General features: G+C 43.9%; 1 protein-coding gene across 4 annotated transcripts in view; it reads right to left on the bottom strand.

The window, feature by feature from the left end:
- The window catches only part of PMM1 (phosphomannomutase 1), a 106,048-nt gene that overhangs the window by 1,661 nt on the left and 85,332 nt on the right, over nt 1-19,055 (bottom strand). For all 4 annotated transcript variants that reach the window (XM_040359643.1, XM_040359644.1, XM_040359645.1 and 1 more), the window contains 2 exons: nt 9,385-9,460; nt 4,277-4,392 (listed from right to left, as the gene is read on the bottom strand). In XM_040359643.1, the coding sequence (XP_040215577.1) occupies nt 4,277-4,392; nt 9,385-9,460 (192 nt within the window). The remainder of the gene's footprint in view (nt 1-4,276; nt 4,393-9,384; nt 9,461-19,055) is intronic.

Here is a 19,055-nt window from a genome sequence, read left to right as displayed (position 1 = left end):
CCTGGAGGCAAAAAGTAAAAGTTAATAAACACACAACACAAGGCTTTTTAAAATATTTTATTATTCTGCTCCGGACGCCCCCCCTGTCTTCGTTATTAGCTCAATTACCAGGGGGGGCTTCTTCTTCCGCTCTCCGGGGGTCTTCTTCCACTCTCCGGGGGTCTTCCGCTCTCCGGGGGGGCTTCTCCGGACTCCGGGGGGGCTTCTCCGGACTCCGGGGGGGCTTCTCCGGACTCCGGGGGGCTTCTTCCATCTTCTCCCCTCTTCCGCTCTTGACTCGGCGAACCCCGGTTCTTCTGCAGCTCTCCGGTGCCTTCTTCTTCAGCGCTGGCTGCCTGCTATGTTTGTGTGTTAGCTCGATTTCAAACAGGCAGCCGGCGCGGTCTTCTGTGGCGTCAGGGTCTTCTCTTCCTTTCTTCCGATGTTGCCTCGTCGCCTGTTGTCGCTGTAATGATGGAAGCGCGCCTTGCATCCCATTTATATAGGCATCACCGTCCCATCATGCTCCGGCAGGTACCCACGTGGTGGGTGCCTACCCACGTGCACCCACCACGTGGGTACCTACCGGAGCATGATGGGACGGTGATGCCTATATAAATGGGATGCAAGGCGCGCTTCCATCATTACAGCGACAACAGGCGACGAGACAACACCGGAAGAACAGAAGACCAGAAGACCCTGACGTCACAGAAGACCGCGCCGGCTGCCTGTTTGAAATCGAGCTAACACACAAACATAGCAGGCAGCCAGCGCTGAAGAAGAAGGCACCGGAGAGCTGCAGAAGAACCGGGGTTCGCCGAGTCAAGAGCGGAAGAGGGGAGAAGATGGAAGAAGCCCCCCGGAGTCCGGAGAAGCCCCCCCGGAGTCCGGAGAAGCCCCCCCGGAGAGCGGAAGACCCCCGGAGAGCGGAGAAGACCCCCGGAGAGTGGAAGAAGAAGCCCCCCCTGCTAATTGAGCTAATAACGAAGACAGGGGGGGCGTCCGGAGCAGAATAATAAAATATTTTAAAAAGCCTTGTGTTGTGTGTTTATTAACTTTTACTTTTTGCCTCCAGGTGAATGGATAGGGGTACGATGTACCCCATATCCATTCACTTAGGGTGGGGGGCCGGTATCTGGGGGCCCCCTTATTAAAGGGGACTCCCAGATTCCGATAAGCCTCCGCCCGCAGACCCCGACAACCAATGGCAAGGGTTGTCGGGAAGAGGTCCTGTCCTCATCAACATGGGGACAGGGTGCTCTGGGGTGGGGGGGCCCGCAGTGCGCCCCCCTGCCCCAGAGCACCCAACCCCCCCATGTTGAGGGCACGCGGCCTGGCACGGCTCAGGAGGGGGGGGGGGCGCTCGCTCGTCCCCACTCCCTTCCTGGCCGGCCGGGTAGCGTGCTTTGGATACGGGTCTGGTATGGATTGTAGGGGGACCCCCTACGTCGGTTTTTCGGCGTAGGGGGGGTCCCCTTACAACCCATACCAGACCTAAGGGCCTGGTATGCTCCTGGGGGGGAACCCATGCCGGTTTTGTTTTTTACAAATTGACGTGGAGTTCTCCCTCGGGAAAGCATACCAAATGCCGTCGCTGCAATGGGCCTTTACAAGGTGTGACTAACTTTACACTTTGTAAAACGAGCCCTAATTTTACACTTGCAAAATAACACTTACGGCGCAAAAAAGAAGCTAGAAAGCTTTGTGGATCGCCTTAAGTGCTAATTTGCATACTAGCAACGGCATTTCGACTCGAAATGCCCCCAGCGGCGGATGCGGTACTGCATCCTAAAATTAGGCAGTGTAAATCAATTACACATGCCGGATCTTCTGTGTAACTTTGGAAAAAGCCTTTTGAGGATCGTTTCCAAAGTTACACACAGACTGAACAGCACTTAAGTCGGAGTATCTCTTTTGAGGATCTGGCCCATGGTCACCAGACCATTCATTATAAATACAGCCATGGCCAAAAGTTTTGAGAATGACACAAATACTAATTTTCACAAAGTCTGCTGCCTCAGTTTTTTGAGATGGGAAATTGTATATACTCCAGAATGTTATGAAGAGTGACCAGACGAATTGCAATTAATTGCAAAGGCTTCAGGGTGCCCAAGAAAGTCCAGCAAGCGCCAGGACCGTCTTCTAAAGAGGATTCAGCTGCGGGATTGGAGTGCCACCAGTGCAGAGTTTGCTCAGGAATGGCAGGAGGCAGGTGTGAGCGCATCTGCACGCACAGTGAGGCGAAGACTTTTGAAAGATGGCCTGGTGTCAAGAAGGGCAGCAAAGGAGCCACTTCTCTCCAAAAAAAACATCAGGGACAGATTGATCTTCTGCAGAAAATATGGTGAATGGACTGCTGAGGACTGGGGCAAAGTCATATTCTCCGATGAAGCCTCTTTCCGATTGTTTGGGGTATCAGGAAAAAGGCTTGTCCGGAGAAGAAAAGGTGAGCGCTACCATCAGTCCTGTGTCATGCCAACAGTAAAGCATCCTGAGACCATTCATGTGTGGGGTTGCTTCTCATCCAAGGGAGTGGGCTCACTCACAATTTTGCCCAAAAACACAGCCATGAATAAAGAATGGTACCAAAACACCCTCCAACAGCAACTTCTTCCAACAATCCAACAACAGTTTGGTGAAGAACAATGCATTTTCCAGCACGATGGAGCACCGTGCCATAAGGCAAAAGTGATAACTAAGTGGCTCGGGGACCAAAACGTTGACATTTTGGGCCCATGGCCTGGAAACTCCCCAGATCTTAATCCCATTGAGAACTTGTGGTCAATCCTCAAGAGGCGGGTGGACAAACAAAAACCCACTAATTCTGACAAACTCCAATAAGTGATTATGAAAGAATGGTTTGCTATCAGTCAGGAATTGGTCCAGAAGTTGATTGAGAGCATGCCCAGTCGAATTGCAGAGGTCCTGAAAAAGAAGGACCAACACTGCAAATACTGACTCTTTGCATAAATGTCATGCAATTGTCGATAGAAGCCTTTGAAACGTATGAAGTGCGTGTAATTATATATCACTACATCACAGAAACAACTGAAACAAAGATCTAAAAGCAGTTTAGCAGCAAACTTTGTGAAAACTAATATTTGTGTCATTATCAAAACTTTTGGCCACAACTGTACAATCTTTCTATAGGAAGATATGGGGCCGATTTACTAAAACTGGAGAGTGCAAAATCTGGTATAGCTCTGCAACCAACCAGCTTCCAGGTTTTATTCTCCAAACTTAATTGAACAAGATGAAGTTAGAAGTTGACTGGCTACCATACACAGCTGCACCAGATTTTGCATGCTCCAGTTTTAGTAAATCAACTCCTATGTATATTTAAAGTGGAACATCCGCTTATCCGTCTTCTCTCCCCTTCCAGTGCCACATTTGGCACCTTTCAGGGGAAGGGGGGGGGGACGGGTACCTGTTTTTGACAGGTACCATTCCCCACTTCCAGGGATGGCATTGCAGCACTGTCTATTAGAAATTTGGCCTTCCTCCGCCACCAGCCAAATAGAAAGCGCAGCGAGCTTCGCCCATGCGCAGTAGGGAACTGGTTGTGAAGCCGAAAGCCTTCACTGCTGGGTTCCCTTACAAGGAATAGCGGCGCTGCCCCTGTCAGCCAATCCGAAGATTGGCTGGGATGCCGACATCGCAGGCACCCTGGAAGGCAAGTGTCCATATATTAAAAGTCAGCAGCTGCAGTATTTGTAGCTGCTGACTAAATTTTTTTTGTGGGGGGGGGGGGTGAACCTCCTTTTTTAATGTATTTTAAGCATGTTATTACTTGAAAAATCCTCCCTTGCTGCTAGGTACCCCCATCATGGAGGTGATTTTGGCAGCTCCTGCAGTGACACACACTATAGTATTCCCCTTCGCCCCTTACCCAGCTGCTACAAAAAAGCATTTGTAGGAAGGTGAGGGAAGGGGTAGAGGAGCTTGGCCAGCATATAGTGTAATTGGAAAGGACTATGATGTGCAAATAGAGAGAGGCTGTGCAATGGAATTGACTCTACCTGAAATAGTAACATTTTCTAGTAGGTTCAGAGGCACAATGAAAGTCATTAAAAAAAGTTTATGACAACAGGAAAAAAATACTGCAAGTAAGCATTTAAATCACTTGATTTTTCTGTGCTTTCACATGCAATGTTTTAAGTTGGTGACAGGATCTCTTTAAAGGTATTATATTTTAATACAGAAAAGAAAAAAGGCTTCATAGCGATGTATTGCTAGACAATGGATAATAGGTCTGTTTATGTTGTTTCCTCATATAAATAACAAAGCTTAAACTCACCGGTGAAGTCTCATTTCCAAAGAAGTGAATAGTGCTAAACTGTTCTTCATCAAGAACATCCAGACAGCAGCGCTTGTCCCATCCTTCAGGAAAAACATCGAAGCTGATCATGCCACCTACAAACAGAAGGGATGTAAAGAAAAATAGTTTAATTTCATAATATTATTGTCTTATAATATACTTCTTGTACAGTCTCTTCACATACTGGAAGAGATTTACTAAAACTGGAGAATGCTAAATCTGGTGAAGCTGTGTAAAGAAACCAATCAGCTTCCAGGTTTTATTGTCAAAGCTTAATTGAACAATTTGACGTTAGAAGCTGATTGGCTAGCAAAACTTTTTTGTTTTTGTTTACAAAAGTTTATTGTAGATATAAAAAAAAAAAAAACGAATGCATACAGAGAATGACAATATCTTCAATAATACGTCAACAGAATAGGCTAGCAAAACTTTAAAGCTGTCACCAAGATAATTATATCTGATGTACTGTATTTATGTAATTTACACATGAGCATCTAAAAAATTATATAGAAACACACTACCTTGCAAAAGTTTTAGGTCTTAAAAAATACTGGGCCAGATTCTCAAAGGCGTTACGACGGCGCAACACCATTAGCGCCGTCGTAACACCTCATCTGGCCCCGGGTATCTATGCGACTGATTCTCAGAATCAGTTGCGCATAGGTACCCATTAGATCTGACAAGCGTAAGGCTGTTACGCTGTCAGATCTTAAAAGTATTTTTTTTTCCCGCCGCTAGGTGTCGCATCGTCGCTTTTCCCCGTCGTCTATGCAAATGAGGTAAGTACGGCGATTCCCGAACATACGCGAGGTCAACGCAGCGAATTAACGTCGTTTGCGTAGCGTACCCGACGCGTAAGGTTGCCCCTGCTAATTAGCAGGCGCAACCAATGTTAACTATGGCCGTCGTTCCCGCGTCGAATTGAATAAAAATTACGTCGTTTGCGTAAGACGTCCGTGAATGGCGCTGGACGCCATTTACGTATACATCTAGGCAAATGACGTCAGGGCGACGTCATTTAGCGCAATGCACGTCGGGTAATTTACCCGACGGAGCATGCGCAGTACGCTCGGCGCGAGAGCGCGCCTAATTTAAATGGTGCCCGCCCCATTTGAATTGGGCGGGCTTGCGCCGAGCAATCTAACGCTACACCGCCGCAAGTTTACAGGTAAGTGTTCTGAGAATCAGGATTTAAACCTGTAGACCTGCGGCAGTGTAACGTAGAGCTCATACATTACGCTGCCCAGGAGCAGCGCTAATGTATGAGAATCTGGGCCACTGTAAATTAAGAAAACTTGCAGAAGTGTTAATGGCTTATTTTGATCAATTAACAAAATGGAAGGTAAATGAACAGAACAGAAATCTAAATCAAATCAATAATTGATGTGACCACTCTTTGCCTTTAAAACAGCATCAGTTCTTCTAGGTACACAGAATTTTGAAGGTAGGTAGGAGGGTAGGTTGTTACAAACATTTTGGAGAACTAACCGCAGATCTTCTGTGGGTGTAGGCTGCCTCAAATCCTTCTGTCTCTTCATGTAATCATAGACAGACTTGATGATGTTGAGATCAGGGCTGTTTGGGGGGGGGGATATTAATATTAATAAAAATGCCATAAAACTATGCCCTATTTTGTAAACGCTATAACTTTTACGCAAACCAATCAATAAACGCTTATTGCGATTTTTTCTTATGAAAAAGATGTAGAAGAATACGTATCGGCCTAAACCGAGGAAAAAAAACGTTTTTTTATATATTTTTGGGGGATATTTATTACAGCAAAAAGTAAAACATATACATTTTCAAAATTGTTGCTCTATTTTTGTTTATAGCGCAAAAACTAAAAACCGCAGAGGTGATCAAATACCACCAAAAGAAAGCTCTATTTGTGGGAAAAAAAGGACGCAAATTTTGTTTGGGAGCCAAGTCGCACGACCGCGCAATTGTCAGTTAAAGCAACGCAGTGACGAATCGGAAAAAGTGGCCTGGTCTTCGACCAGCAATATGGTCCGGGGCTGAAGTGGTTAAAGGTGCGTGAACAGCACATCTTGAAACCGCAGTCTGCGTTGAAATCTTTTCCAGGGAGAGACCTTGCTGATGCAGTATAACTACCTTGTGTCTTGTTGCTGTGCTAAATCTCGCTATGGTGCATGACCTGTGATATGAAACAGTCTTCCACAACCTCACATTTGTAGCAGAGTTTGGCTTCTCCTCACCCAGTTTTAAGCCTCCTACACATCTGTCTCTGTGGCGATTCAGTTCGCATGTGTTGCGCTATATAAGTTTCTCACTCACTCTGTTTCACTTAAAGCGGAGGTCCACCCGAAATGTTTATTTTAAAGCCAGCAGCTTCAAATACTGCAGCTGCTGACTTTTAAAAAATGCACACTTACCTATCCAGTGCGGCCACAATGTCGGCAGACGAGGCTGAGCAATTGCTTGTCTCTCGGATGCTGCCGCCGCCATCCTCGGTGAGGGAATCAGGAAGTGAAGCCTTGCGGCTTCACCGCCCAGTTCCCTACTGCGCATGCGCGAGTAGCGTGGCGTGCCATCACTGGTCCCCGCTCTCTCCTGAGACCAGTGTGTTTCCCAGGAGAAACCGGGGGGGGGGGGGGATGCGGACGTGGCGTGGACTCCCACAGATAATGCAGTGATCTATGCCCGAAGTGGGTGCAAATATCTGCACCCCCTGAAAGGTGCCAAATGTGACACCGGAGGGGTGGAGGGTTACAAAAAAGCGAAAGTTCCATTTTTGTGTGGAACTCCGCTTTAATGACGGTGTTTCAACCTAGATATGAAATTGATGATCATTAGCAACTGCTTGGTATAATTGGTTAATCATACACCTGACTGATCCTACAAAATCCCTGACTTTGTACAAGAACTGATGCTGGTTTGAAGCCAAAGGGTAGTCACACCAAATATTGATTTGCTTTAGCATTTTACTCGGTTTGCACTCTTTGCATTTTGTAAATTGATAAAAAGCATTCTTACTTTATCGCATTTCTACACAGCTGTTCAAAACTTTTGCACAGTACTGTGTATATATACACCATATGGTAACGGGAATGTAAACACCCCTAAAAATGATTGAGTTCAGGCATTTCCAGCGAAGATTGCTGGTAATGCTACAGCACACTAAGACATATTTATAACATTGTGCATTTTCAAGCTTGTAGCAGCAGTTTGGGGGAAGACCACTTTCAGTTCCAGCATGACTGTGTCCCAGAGCACAAATCAGGTTTGAAGAGTTTGTGTAAGCCACTCGAGCTCCTTCACACCAAAGTCATGAATTTAACCCTACTCAACACCTAGGGGATAAGTTGCAATTCTTGCTCAGCCCGAACCGTTTGCCCAACTCTATTGGTGAACACTCAGGGCCGTATTTCATATTATTGGACCCTGGGCAAACATTTTCTTGGTCTCCACCCCGCTCTGAGACATACAATACATAGCAGCTAGACTCAAAATCAGTTTACTGCAGCAGATCAGGCAGCATTGGTTGCCAGAGGTTACAGCACATCATTTCTGCTTGCTGATTGGTTGATAGAGGTTACTGCACATCATTACTGCTCACTGGTTGGTTGTTAGAGGTTACAGACCATTATTACTGCTCACTGGATTGGTTGCTAGAGGTTACTGTACATTATTACTGCTAACTGGTTTCTAGAGGTTACTGCAAATGATTTCTGCTCACTGATTGCTAAAGATTACATTAGATCATTACTGTTCACTGGTTGGTTGCTAGAGGTTACTGCACATGATTACCTCTACATCACTTTGTGGGTGTGGCCACTAACATTGAGACATTGTTACATAGTAGGAGTTCAGGCATGAACTATATACAGAAGAGAGCGCTACGTGCAGAGTTGAGGGGTGCGCTATGTGCAGAGTTCAGGGTTTAGAGGTGCACTACGTGCAGAGTTTAGGGTTAAGGGGTGCACCAATTGAATTTAGCCTTTAACCATCACTGTGTCTGCACCAACTGCTTATTAAAAATATAAATAAATTAATTATATGGTTCAGCAGACATGTTTGGAAAACCGGGAACAATGAGGAAGCTTGGTGATGTGGCATCAGTAATTTCAGTTGTGACCAGTCCCTTCTGCTATGAAAACTTGGAGAATTATTTGACATTTGGCAGTGCTAGTGATATGACATTTTCCAAATATTTGTGTTTATTATAACTATAGGTTTCTCGTGACAATTAATTTGGATATTAGAAGTCTGTAAGGACTGTATTTGGACTAGTAAGTGTTTTAATCTTGCTGAACACTTGCTATTCATTTTGTGCCTTACTGTGATAGCAGCTAATGGTCAGCTGATGAAAGCTGAAAGAGGCCTATGTCCTTGTGTGGGCTAGCCATAGCAACAAGATGAATGGAAGTTAGTTCAGCATGGCACAGGGACAAAAATAGCAGGAAATAGTGTTGTATTGGGGCCGATTTATATTATCTCTTGCCAAGAAAAGCAGAGCAGATGCTTATACTAATCAGAAAGTTTCCAGGACAAGTTAATAAACATAAATGAAAATATATGACAATAGGCTCATATTACAAAGCTTTAGGCCCCGTTCACACCATACATACAGGAAAGCTGATGCAAAAAATAAATAAAAACAAAATGCAGATTTCACTTGCAAGAGACACAAGTTTACATCAGTTTTCATGCACTGTGACATTTTTATTCCTGTGCAGATGGACATCACACGGTGTCATCACTTTCTCTTCTTCCCTGTTCACACCACAAGGTTGATGTCCCGTCAGATTTCTGTGCAGAAAAAATCTGCACGTGATACCAGTGTTATGGTGTAAACAGGACACATGAAGAACAATTGTTTTCTATGTGTCCTTGAAGAAAGTGTGTAGAAAAATGGTCTCTACATATAGTGTGAATGAGGCCCTAACTAACACCACCTAATATACGACAATTTCAGTCATGTGAATGTAAGTTTCAGATTTCACTGGACACCACTGAAAATAACTGTCACTTATTTAAAAAAGAAAGATACTTATCCTGGTTTCCTATCTTTATAAAGTGAGCCTAATACTGTATGTACTGTTGCCAAAATAAAAATATCAACTCACCCCTTGTGAACCTCAATCCTTTGCCTGCAAACTCATTCTGTAGAGCTGAAACAAATTTTTCTCTGATTTTTTCTTTCTGTGGGTAGAAATAATTTTAGAAATTCAGAAGTGCTCTTTTAGTAAATCTCCCCCAATATGTTTTTTTTTATGTATAAATCCCTCCACGCTGAGAAATATGATAAATTGGGAGAAAGTTATATTGCAAAACTGTGAACTAAATAAAGTATTCTTCTACCAATAACCAGCTTCTATAAATAAATATAAACCCTTAAGTTGGTACTAAAAGCTAAAATGTTTCACCATTTCTCTGCCCCTCCCCCCTTTTCCCTGTGTGAAGGGTACGAGTGGGGAGAAAAGATCCAGCGCTGTGCACAATCTATTCTCCCCTCTTTACCCCTTTACACAGCAATGTAGAGTTGGCCAATGGCTCCTGCTGCTGTCAATCAGATGCAGGGAAGAGGAAGGGGGCGGGGCCAAGTCTCAATGTGTACGTTTATGGAGCGCGGCTCCATAGACACAAGGGGCCAGATCCACAGACAGAGTACGCCGGCGTATCTACTGATACGCCTGTGTACTTTCAAATTACCCGCGTCGTATCTTTGGTTTGAATCCCAAACCAAGATACGACGGCATCTGGGTTAGATCCGACAGGTATACGTCCTCGTATGCTTTTCGGATCTAACATGCAATACTTCGGCGTCCGCTGGGTGGCGTTCATGTCGTTTTCCGCGTCGGGTATGCAAATTAGCTATTTCCGACGATCCACGAATGTACGAGCGGCCGGCGCATTCCTTTACGTCGTCTCTAGTCGGCTTTTCCCAGCATATAGTTAAAGCTGGTATTTTGCGGCGTATAGTTAGACTTGCCATGTTAACCACTTAAGCCCCGGACCATTTTGTTGCTAAATGCCCAGGCCAGGTTTTGCGATTCGGCACTGCGTCGCTTTAACAGACAATTGCGCGGTCGTGCGACGTGGCTCCCAAACAAAATTGGCGTCCTTTTTTCCCCACAAATAGAGCTTTCTTTTGGTGGTATTTGATCACCTCTGCGGTTTTTAACTTTTGCGCTATAAACAAAAATAAAGCGACAATTTTGAAAAAAATTCAATATTTTTTACTTTTTGCTATAATAAATATCCCCCAAAAACATAAATATTTTTTTTTTCCTCAGTTTAGGCCGATACGTATTCTTCTACCTATTTTTGGTAAAAAAAAAAAAAAAAATCGCAATAAGCGTTTATCGATTGGTTTGCGCAAAATTTATAGCGTTTACAAAATAGGGGATAGTTTTATTGCATTTTTATTAATTTTTTTTTTTTACTACTAATGGCGGCAATCAGCGATTTTTTTCATGACTGCGACATTATGGCGGACACTTCGGACAATTTTGACACATTTTTGGGACAATTGTCATTTTCACAGCAAAAAATGCATTTAAATTGCATTGTTTATTGTGAAAATGACAGTTGCAGTTTGGGAGTTAACCACAGGGGGCGCTGTAGGAGTTAGGGTTCACCTAGTGTGTGTTTACAACTGTAGGGGGGTGTGGCTGTAGGACTGACGTCATCGATCGAGTCTCCCTATAAAAGGGATGACACGATCGATGCAGCCGCCACAGTGAAGCACGGGGAAGCCGTGTTTACATACAGAGCTCCGGAGAGCGATCGTGACGGAGCGGCTATAAACGAATAGCCGCGCCGTCGTCTCGGATCGCTCCCCGCGGGTATCCGACCGCCGCATGTAGCGGGGGGGTCCCGATCGGACCCCCGACCTGCGGAAAGGCAGGGACGTACATGTACGCCCATCTGCCTGTACGTGCCATTCTGTGGACGTACATATACATGTGGCGGTCGGCAAGTGGTTAAGTATGGCCGTCGTTCCCGCGTCGAAATTTGAATTTGAATTTTTTTTTGCGTAAGTCGCCGTGAATAAGTTAAAAAAAATGACGTCCTAGCGACGTCATTTAGCGCAATGCACAGCGGGAAATTTCGGCCCCCTACCCGCCCAATTTGAAATCCGCCGCCAGAAATACACTACGCCGCCGTAACTTACGGCGCAAAATCTTTGAGGATTCGAAAGAACGCCAGGTAAGGTACGGCGGCGTAGCGTATCTCCGATACGCTGCACGGGGTGCAGATCTATGTGGCCCAAGGTTTGGAAACGTGCAGACACTATGTGCCTCTATAATAAGCGGCTTGCTATGGGGACACACGAAGAAGAGGAGGTTAGGGCTTCTTTGTGCAATACCACTGTACAGAGCAGGTGAGTATAACATAAATTACAGTGCTGATTTAATAATATAAATTATTCTTTGTGAAAATTCATGCACAATAAATCATTGCATAAATATTGTGATCAAAAAAAGTCCTCAAAAGAATACATGATTATTATTTATTTGAAATACATTTTGGTTAAAAAATATTTTCATGTATTGTTTGGAGGACTTTATTTGATCACAATATTTATAGAATGATTTATTGTGCGTGAATTTTCAAAAGGAATAATTTATATTATTGAAATCAGTGCTGTAAGTATTATTTTGTTATGTTTTCTTATGTGTTTTCTCTTCATTTAGTTACTTGATAGGACACAGCAATAGGAACTTGGATTGTGCTTAAAGGATATCTGAACTTTTATTTAAACCACCTCTTGGAGGCAGACAGTCCTATACTACCTTTTTTTCATGGCCAGTGCTGAATCACGCAGTTTGTCAAAGAAATGTAACATAGGTTGAAAAAAGACAAGTACATCTAGTTCAGCCAATAAATACATAGAAAAAAAGAAAAAGATAAAGTAAATAAATAGAAAACCACCCTATACATAATTCTATACCAGCAGTTGATCCAGAGGAAGGCCAGAAAAAAAAAACATCAAGCATGTTTCAATTTGGCTCAGTGGGGGAAAAATAAATTCCTTCCTTCTAGAAAACAAAATCCTTTCTATAAGATCTCATGTTCGGTTCTTAATATTAAAGAGACATCCCTTGGTGTGATTCTCTGTGAGAGTTCTGGGGCTCATAGTATCCCCATTTGAGTTTGTCCCTTTCGCTCAAGTCCATTCAAGGCCTCTCCAAGGCAACATCTTGTTGGCCTAGAACAAGTTTGATCATTCTTTCAACCTCCTTATACTACTCTCCAGTCAATCAAGGAACTCCCTAGCTTGGTACATTTCCAATTCAACCTTGACAATGGGGAAGTTGTTTCTACCACACCCATGGAGGGCGATAAAAACAAATGCCAGCCTCACAGGTTGGGAAGGAGGGTTTTAATGCACCACAATTCAGCAAACAGAGTCACCCAGAGAAGCCAAGCTCCCCATCAACGTCACGGTCACGGAGCTCAGAGTGGTAAACCTAGCTCTAAATCACTGGTCACCCAATCAGGGTACAATCAAACAAGCCACAACTGTGGCCTATACGAACCACCAGGTGTCAGGCAGCCTTAATGTTAACATGAAATGGTCACACAACCATATGATAGCCTTACATTGGGGAAAATGATCACATGTGACCAAACAAATAATAATGAGCCCCATCAATAACTGTTGCCTCCATAAATGAGTCTCACTCAATATTGTGATTTCAGTTAGATTTGGCTATAATCTTATGTCTGTGTGTACCCCAACACAGGGGCGGAAAAGTATCAGCTTTGGAAACACTAGAAGAATCCATGTTAATGCAAAGGGTATAATATTTCCTACACGTTAGAATAACCACCCTTCTAAAACAACGTTATTCATCCAATATTTATTATTATGTATTAATATGTTTATGTGCATATTGATAAATATTTGATAATAGTAACATTTTATAGATAGTAAGATGCATGAACCAGACAACGGGGAACCTAAATGCACTTCCGGCGCCGGGGATCTAATATCAACTGATCCCAAGTGAAGAAAAAAGATGTATCAACAAGTGAAGTGGATTCTATCAATAGTGGTTAAAATTTATAAAAAGGCCAAGAGCAGCTATTTAAAATGGGTAAACCCATTGACAGTATAAAAACAAAGTATCAAATAAAAAGAACTATGGTTCAAAATGATAAAAACAGCGCTGTGTAAAAAAGTGGTAAATAACCCCAAAAGAGAGGTTTCTATTGAAGATACAGGTGTGAAGTGCTGGGTGATCAAAAAAAATAGGTGGAAGTGCACCCTAAACCCTATTTGAGATTCACCCGTATGATGTGAGAGTGCCCACTTCTGAAATATAGGCTTGACGCAGCCTGTAAAGGGGACGTTTTAAACTCACAAGCACTCCTTCAAATGATCTTCAAATTTCTCTGTGACGGTCAAGCTGTAAAAGGTAGTGTCCGAAGTGGAAGTAGTGTGCTTGAGATCCAGGCAAAGCGTCGTCAGGCAAATAGTTCACAATCAAAATCCGGAGAAGAGTCAGGCAGGCTAAGGTCATTCACGATCTGGCGGCAAGGTACAAAATCAGCAGGCTGTAGAATAGTCGGGATATCAGGCAGGAGTTCAATACAAGGAAGATCACTGAAGTCAAAACACCCAGGGAAGAAATCCAAATAAACGGGCACTGAGTGTTTTGACTTCAGTGATCTTCCTTGTATTGAACTCCTGCCTGATATCCCGACTATTCTACAGCCTGCTGATTTTGTACCTTGCCGCCAGATCGTGAATGACCTTAGCCTGCCTGACTCTTCTCCGGATTTTGATTGTGAACTATTTGCCTGACGACGCTTTGCCTGGATCTCAAGCACACTACTTCCACTTCGGACACTACCTTTTACAGCTTGACCGTCACAGAGAAATTTGAAGATCATTTGAAGGAGTGCTTGTGAGTTTAAAACGTCCCCTTTACAGGCTGCGTCAAGCCTATATTTCAGAAGTGGGCACTCTCACATCATACGGGTGAGTAACATTTTATAGGTTTGATGTTGGTGATCCTAACCTATAGAAAAAAAAATTACCCTTTCCAGAAAATAAATCAGAGTTAGCTCCTAGAAAATAAGAATCCATGTTAATTAAATTAAAAAAGCGTGTATCTTTTGAAATCAACTGTACTTGCCACATAATGGAATAAGAAGAGGTCCAAGTTAAAGTGGATGTAAACCCTCACATATGTGAAAAATGTGTCACCGGGGCAACATTTTTTCCATTATCCATGTTAAATTTATAAATGTTTGCTGCAGCTAAGTGTTTCCCACCAAATAAGTGGGATAGTAAATACAAGAAAAAGTGATAACTGCGCTAACTATGAATTACTATGTATTGTGCCAATACTAGTGTGTATATATTTTTTACCACATAAAAATTCCCTTATACAAATATGTCAACAATTGCCAAAGTCCTATTTTACCATAAATCATAAAATGGCAAACAGATCAAACAATATGAAAAAACCCCAAAAGAGAAAAAATGTACATATAAAGTGGTGAACCAGCGTGTGTTACTCTATGTTCGTGTGCGATCCAAGCCTCATTTTCGCTCGTGAACCTGCAGGAAGTGATGTCGTAACACCGTGATGTCCCCGCAGCCTGTACGATGACACAACGGTATATGCAAAACGCATAGAGGTTGCTGTGACATCACAGCATTACGACATCACTTCCTGCCAGTTCACAAGCAAAAACAAGGCTTGGATCGCACGCGAACATAGAGGAACACACGCTGGTTCACCAAGCCCTATACAGACTGCTGGAAAGGCTTAGTGCCGGTGATCTGCCGATATGGTTCCCCCCTTGACTGCGCAGGCTTAATCCGAGCCAACGAAAATCACAGAACCTGATCAGCTGTAGCAACAGGTCCAGGGCGACATGGAATTTGCTGTAAGTGGCCAGTCGGCCTCACGTCCTCGCTTGGACGGTTCGCTGCACTCGCTCGGCCTCCTGGCTCTTTTTTTAACATCCTCCAATCCACAGGGATGATAAGGAATGAGCCTGGATGCCGCCCTGAGCCGTGCATGCGCCGTGTGCACCTGAAGAACAGCTGATCAGGTTCGGAGATTTCCATGGGCTTCGTCTGCGCCTGCGCAGTCAACCATATCAATAGGGGAACTAGCTCGACAAGACACCGGCTCACTGGCACCTGATTTGTGAGTGCAATATTTTAAATTAGTTTTTTTACCAATAAATAGCAGACTTACTGCGCAATGATGTCTTTTATATATTTTTTATGAGATTTGATATAAGCCTGTAAAAAGTTACTACTGTTACACTGGAAGGATTCCCAGGCTGTTGCCCATGAGTGGAGTGGTTATCCTGTAGATGAACCAAAGGCGTATATGTAGCATATTTCTGGTGAGTGGCCAATTCAGACGGTGGTGGTATTTGCACAAATTGGTGAATAAAACAGCTGCGCTTAGTCACTGATGGGTGGATTGAGCACATAAGGAAACAGCTGAATATCATTGAAGACAACTTTTGGGACTTTATATTTATATCTACATTTTTCCTTTTTTCATATTGTTTGATTTGTTTGATCTGTCGTTTGGCCTTTTGGCCCTTTGGCAATTGTTGACATATTTCTGTAAGGGAATTTTTTAGACACTATGTGGTAAAAATATACGCCTATATTGGCACAATACATAGTAATTCATAGTTAGCGCAGTTATCACTTTTTCTTGTATAAACCCTCACATATACCCAGTGAAGTGAACAGCCTCAGATGATATACAAAGATGAAACAAATCTCCCTACATATGTTTTACATGTATATCTGCTGTCAGTGCTGGAATAAGGTATTTGAGCACCCAGGGCGAAGACGCCAAAAAACACACGATGGATGAGCATCATGTGTTAGCAAAAATCCCCCCACCCCTCCGAAAAGTAAAATAAAAATTGAGCACTAATCGGTATACTTAGCTCTAAGCATAAATTCCCTCTGCAAGCCAAAATTCTCCCCAAATAAGAATCCTCCCGCCTCCCAATACGAATCTCTCCCTGCTGAAATCCACCCTCCCAGCACAAATCTTTTCCTCATCCTCTCATTAAGCTCAAATCCTATCTTCCCAAATGTTACATGCTAGCACAACTATACCTCCTTAAAAAAGCATCCTGTTAGCACACAGCCTCACCCTTTAATTTCCCCTCCCAGCACAAATCCACCACTCCTCAAATGTCCCCCTCCTAGCACAAATACCCCCCAGTCATCTCAACTAGCATAAATCCTCCCCCTCTTAGCACAAATACCCATCAATCATCCCTAATAGCACAAATCCTCTCCCTCCAAATCGCCTCCCCCCGGAAATAATTTCCCCTTCTTGCACAAATCCTCCTTCCAAATCCCTCCTCTAGCACAAATCCTCTTCCCCCATCCTCCCAAACCACTCCTAAAGTTTCCCATCCTAGCACTAACAGCCCCAATATTTCCGATCCTAGCACAAATCCCCCCATCACCTATTCTAGCACAAATCCCCCCATCACCTATTCTGGCACAACCTACCCCCCCCCCCAAATCCCCCTCCTAGCACAAAATCCTCTCCCCCACCATCCCCATGGCACAAATCCTCCCTCCTGGCACAAATTATCTCTCCCACACCCCACAGCACAATTCCCCCCTCCTGGCAAAAATCCTCATCCTCCCAGCACATATGCCCCCCCATGTAGTACTCATCCTCCCAGCACATATTCCCCCCCAGCACAAATCCTCATCCTCCCAGTAAAAGTCTTACTCCCGTCATCCCCCCAAAATCCCCCTACTAGCACAAATCCTCCCCCCAAATTTCCCATTATCCCCACTAGCATAAATTCTCCCCCCAATCCCCATTTTTAACAGCCCCAATATTTTCTGTCCTAGAACAAATCCGCTAAAAATACAAAGTAAAATCCCAAACCACATGATACAAATTAATGTTCATAAGTGAGGAAAATGAAAAGAAAAAATGAAAAAAATTAAGTCCTTAAGGGAACGGCAAAGTTCCTATTTCACCCGTGAAGTGAAAAAAAGAAGAAAACCAATCCGTCCATAAATAAAAATCCAAGGTTATAAGGTGACTATCCAGAAACAGTGATCCACCACCGAAAGCAAATTAAGCCTCTTACCGGATATCCGGCGGTCTCTTAACTAAAAGAAGACCCCAGAAAGCATGTCAAGGATAAACCAATGGTAGTCGGAGTGCAGGTGGACTGAGCTGGAGAACAATCCTTATCTCGTTCCTGGTGCTTATCAAACTCGATTTATCAGGTATCATGGAAAGACATATAAAAGCCGCAATAGTGTAAAACCAATGATGCGTTTATTTTTTTAAAAAGTCAAAAACACACTTACATTTAAACAGTGTTATAGAGCATGTCAAATTGGAGCTCCGGCCGGAAGCTAACCAATATAACCCGTCCAAAATGGTAAAGAAGTCGTGCAAGTAGCGGGGGGTGATCCGGTGCAGCACTCGTTCCGCCCGACCGGTTTCGCGATAAATCGCTTCCTCTTTTTTTCACTTCACGGGTGAAATAGGAACTTTGCCGTTCCCTTAAGGACTTAATTTTTTTCATTTTTTCTTTTCATTTTCCTCACTTATGGACATTAATTTGTATCATGTGGTTTGGGATTTTACTTTGTATTTTTAGCGCATCTTGTTTTTTTCCTATGTTATCACTGTTCCACTATACACAGTAAGGTGCAGCTTTATTTGTTTACATCAGTATTTCTTTCAGGAGTACCTTTGTATCATATTTGTATTTAATTAGCGCAGTTGCTTCCCAATTCTTCTAGAACAAATCCCCCCATCACCTCTTTTAGCACAACCCCCCCCAAATACCCCTGCTAGAAAAAAAATCTTATCCTGGCACCCCTCAAATTTCGCATCCCAGCACAACTCAAGAATTTCCTTCCTAGCACAATAGCACAAATACACCCCCACCTTATCGATCCCACCTAGAAGTAATTATTTTCTCCCTACAAATACTCTCAATCTTCCCCTTGTGGCCTCAGTGCAGTTCTCCCTTCCCTCAGCTTGGCAGAAGCTTTCCTCACACACAGACCTCAGATACAGTGCGGCACATCGCTCTGTGATGCCCTTCTTCCGACACTACTCATGTTGTCCTGTCAGAGCTGAGGAGGAGCCGATTTCTAAACTTGCCTATGCGGCAGCTGGCGGGAGAGATATCAATGCTGAAGGGGACCAGGATCGTGGTTCGAAGACGCCTGCCTCCTACCCACACTGCTTTCCAGTTCCAGCTGGAGCCAGGCTCCTCAGGTCCTCTAGGTTGCAGCGCCGCCACAGGTCTCTGCTCTCCTCCGAGTCCTCCCACCCCGCCTCCAGCCGTGAGTGATGTCCCAATGCCGACCGAGATTACGAGGCTCCTCCATAGGGGGAGTCAACAGTGAACCTGACAGGAAAGGGAGGTGAAGCCAGGGCTTGTTGTGTCGGATGCAGGAGCGAACTCGGCACACTAATGTGTATAATGACACCGCCCAGGGCATCCGCCCCTTCCTTGTACCGGCCCTGTCTGCTGTCTTCTGCTTTATATACCGTTGTTCAGTTCATGTTAGATTTTCTCTTCCTGGTCAACACTGCATCGAAGCCTGAGCATACAGCCAAGACATCTGATTCGAGGAAAGGCACACACCCCCTCTCCTCATAGGTAGAGACTTTCAGAGCTGATTGTTGAAAAGTTCAGGGCTCTGCTAACCTATTTATAGCATCCTCCACAACACAAAACTCAGGGTGCTTTTATCTCAGTTGACGGAGAACTTATCAGCAGTTATCAGGCTGAT

Source organism: Rana temporaria, chromosome 7 (assembly GCF_905171775.1).
Source record: "Rana temporaria chromosome 7, aRanTem1.1, whole genome shotgun sequence".
Lineage (NCBI taxonomy): Eukaryota > Metazoa > Chordata > Amphibia > Anura > Ranidae > Rana > Rana temporaria.
This window is presented reverse-complemented; position numbering and strand designations above follow the sequence as displayed.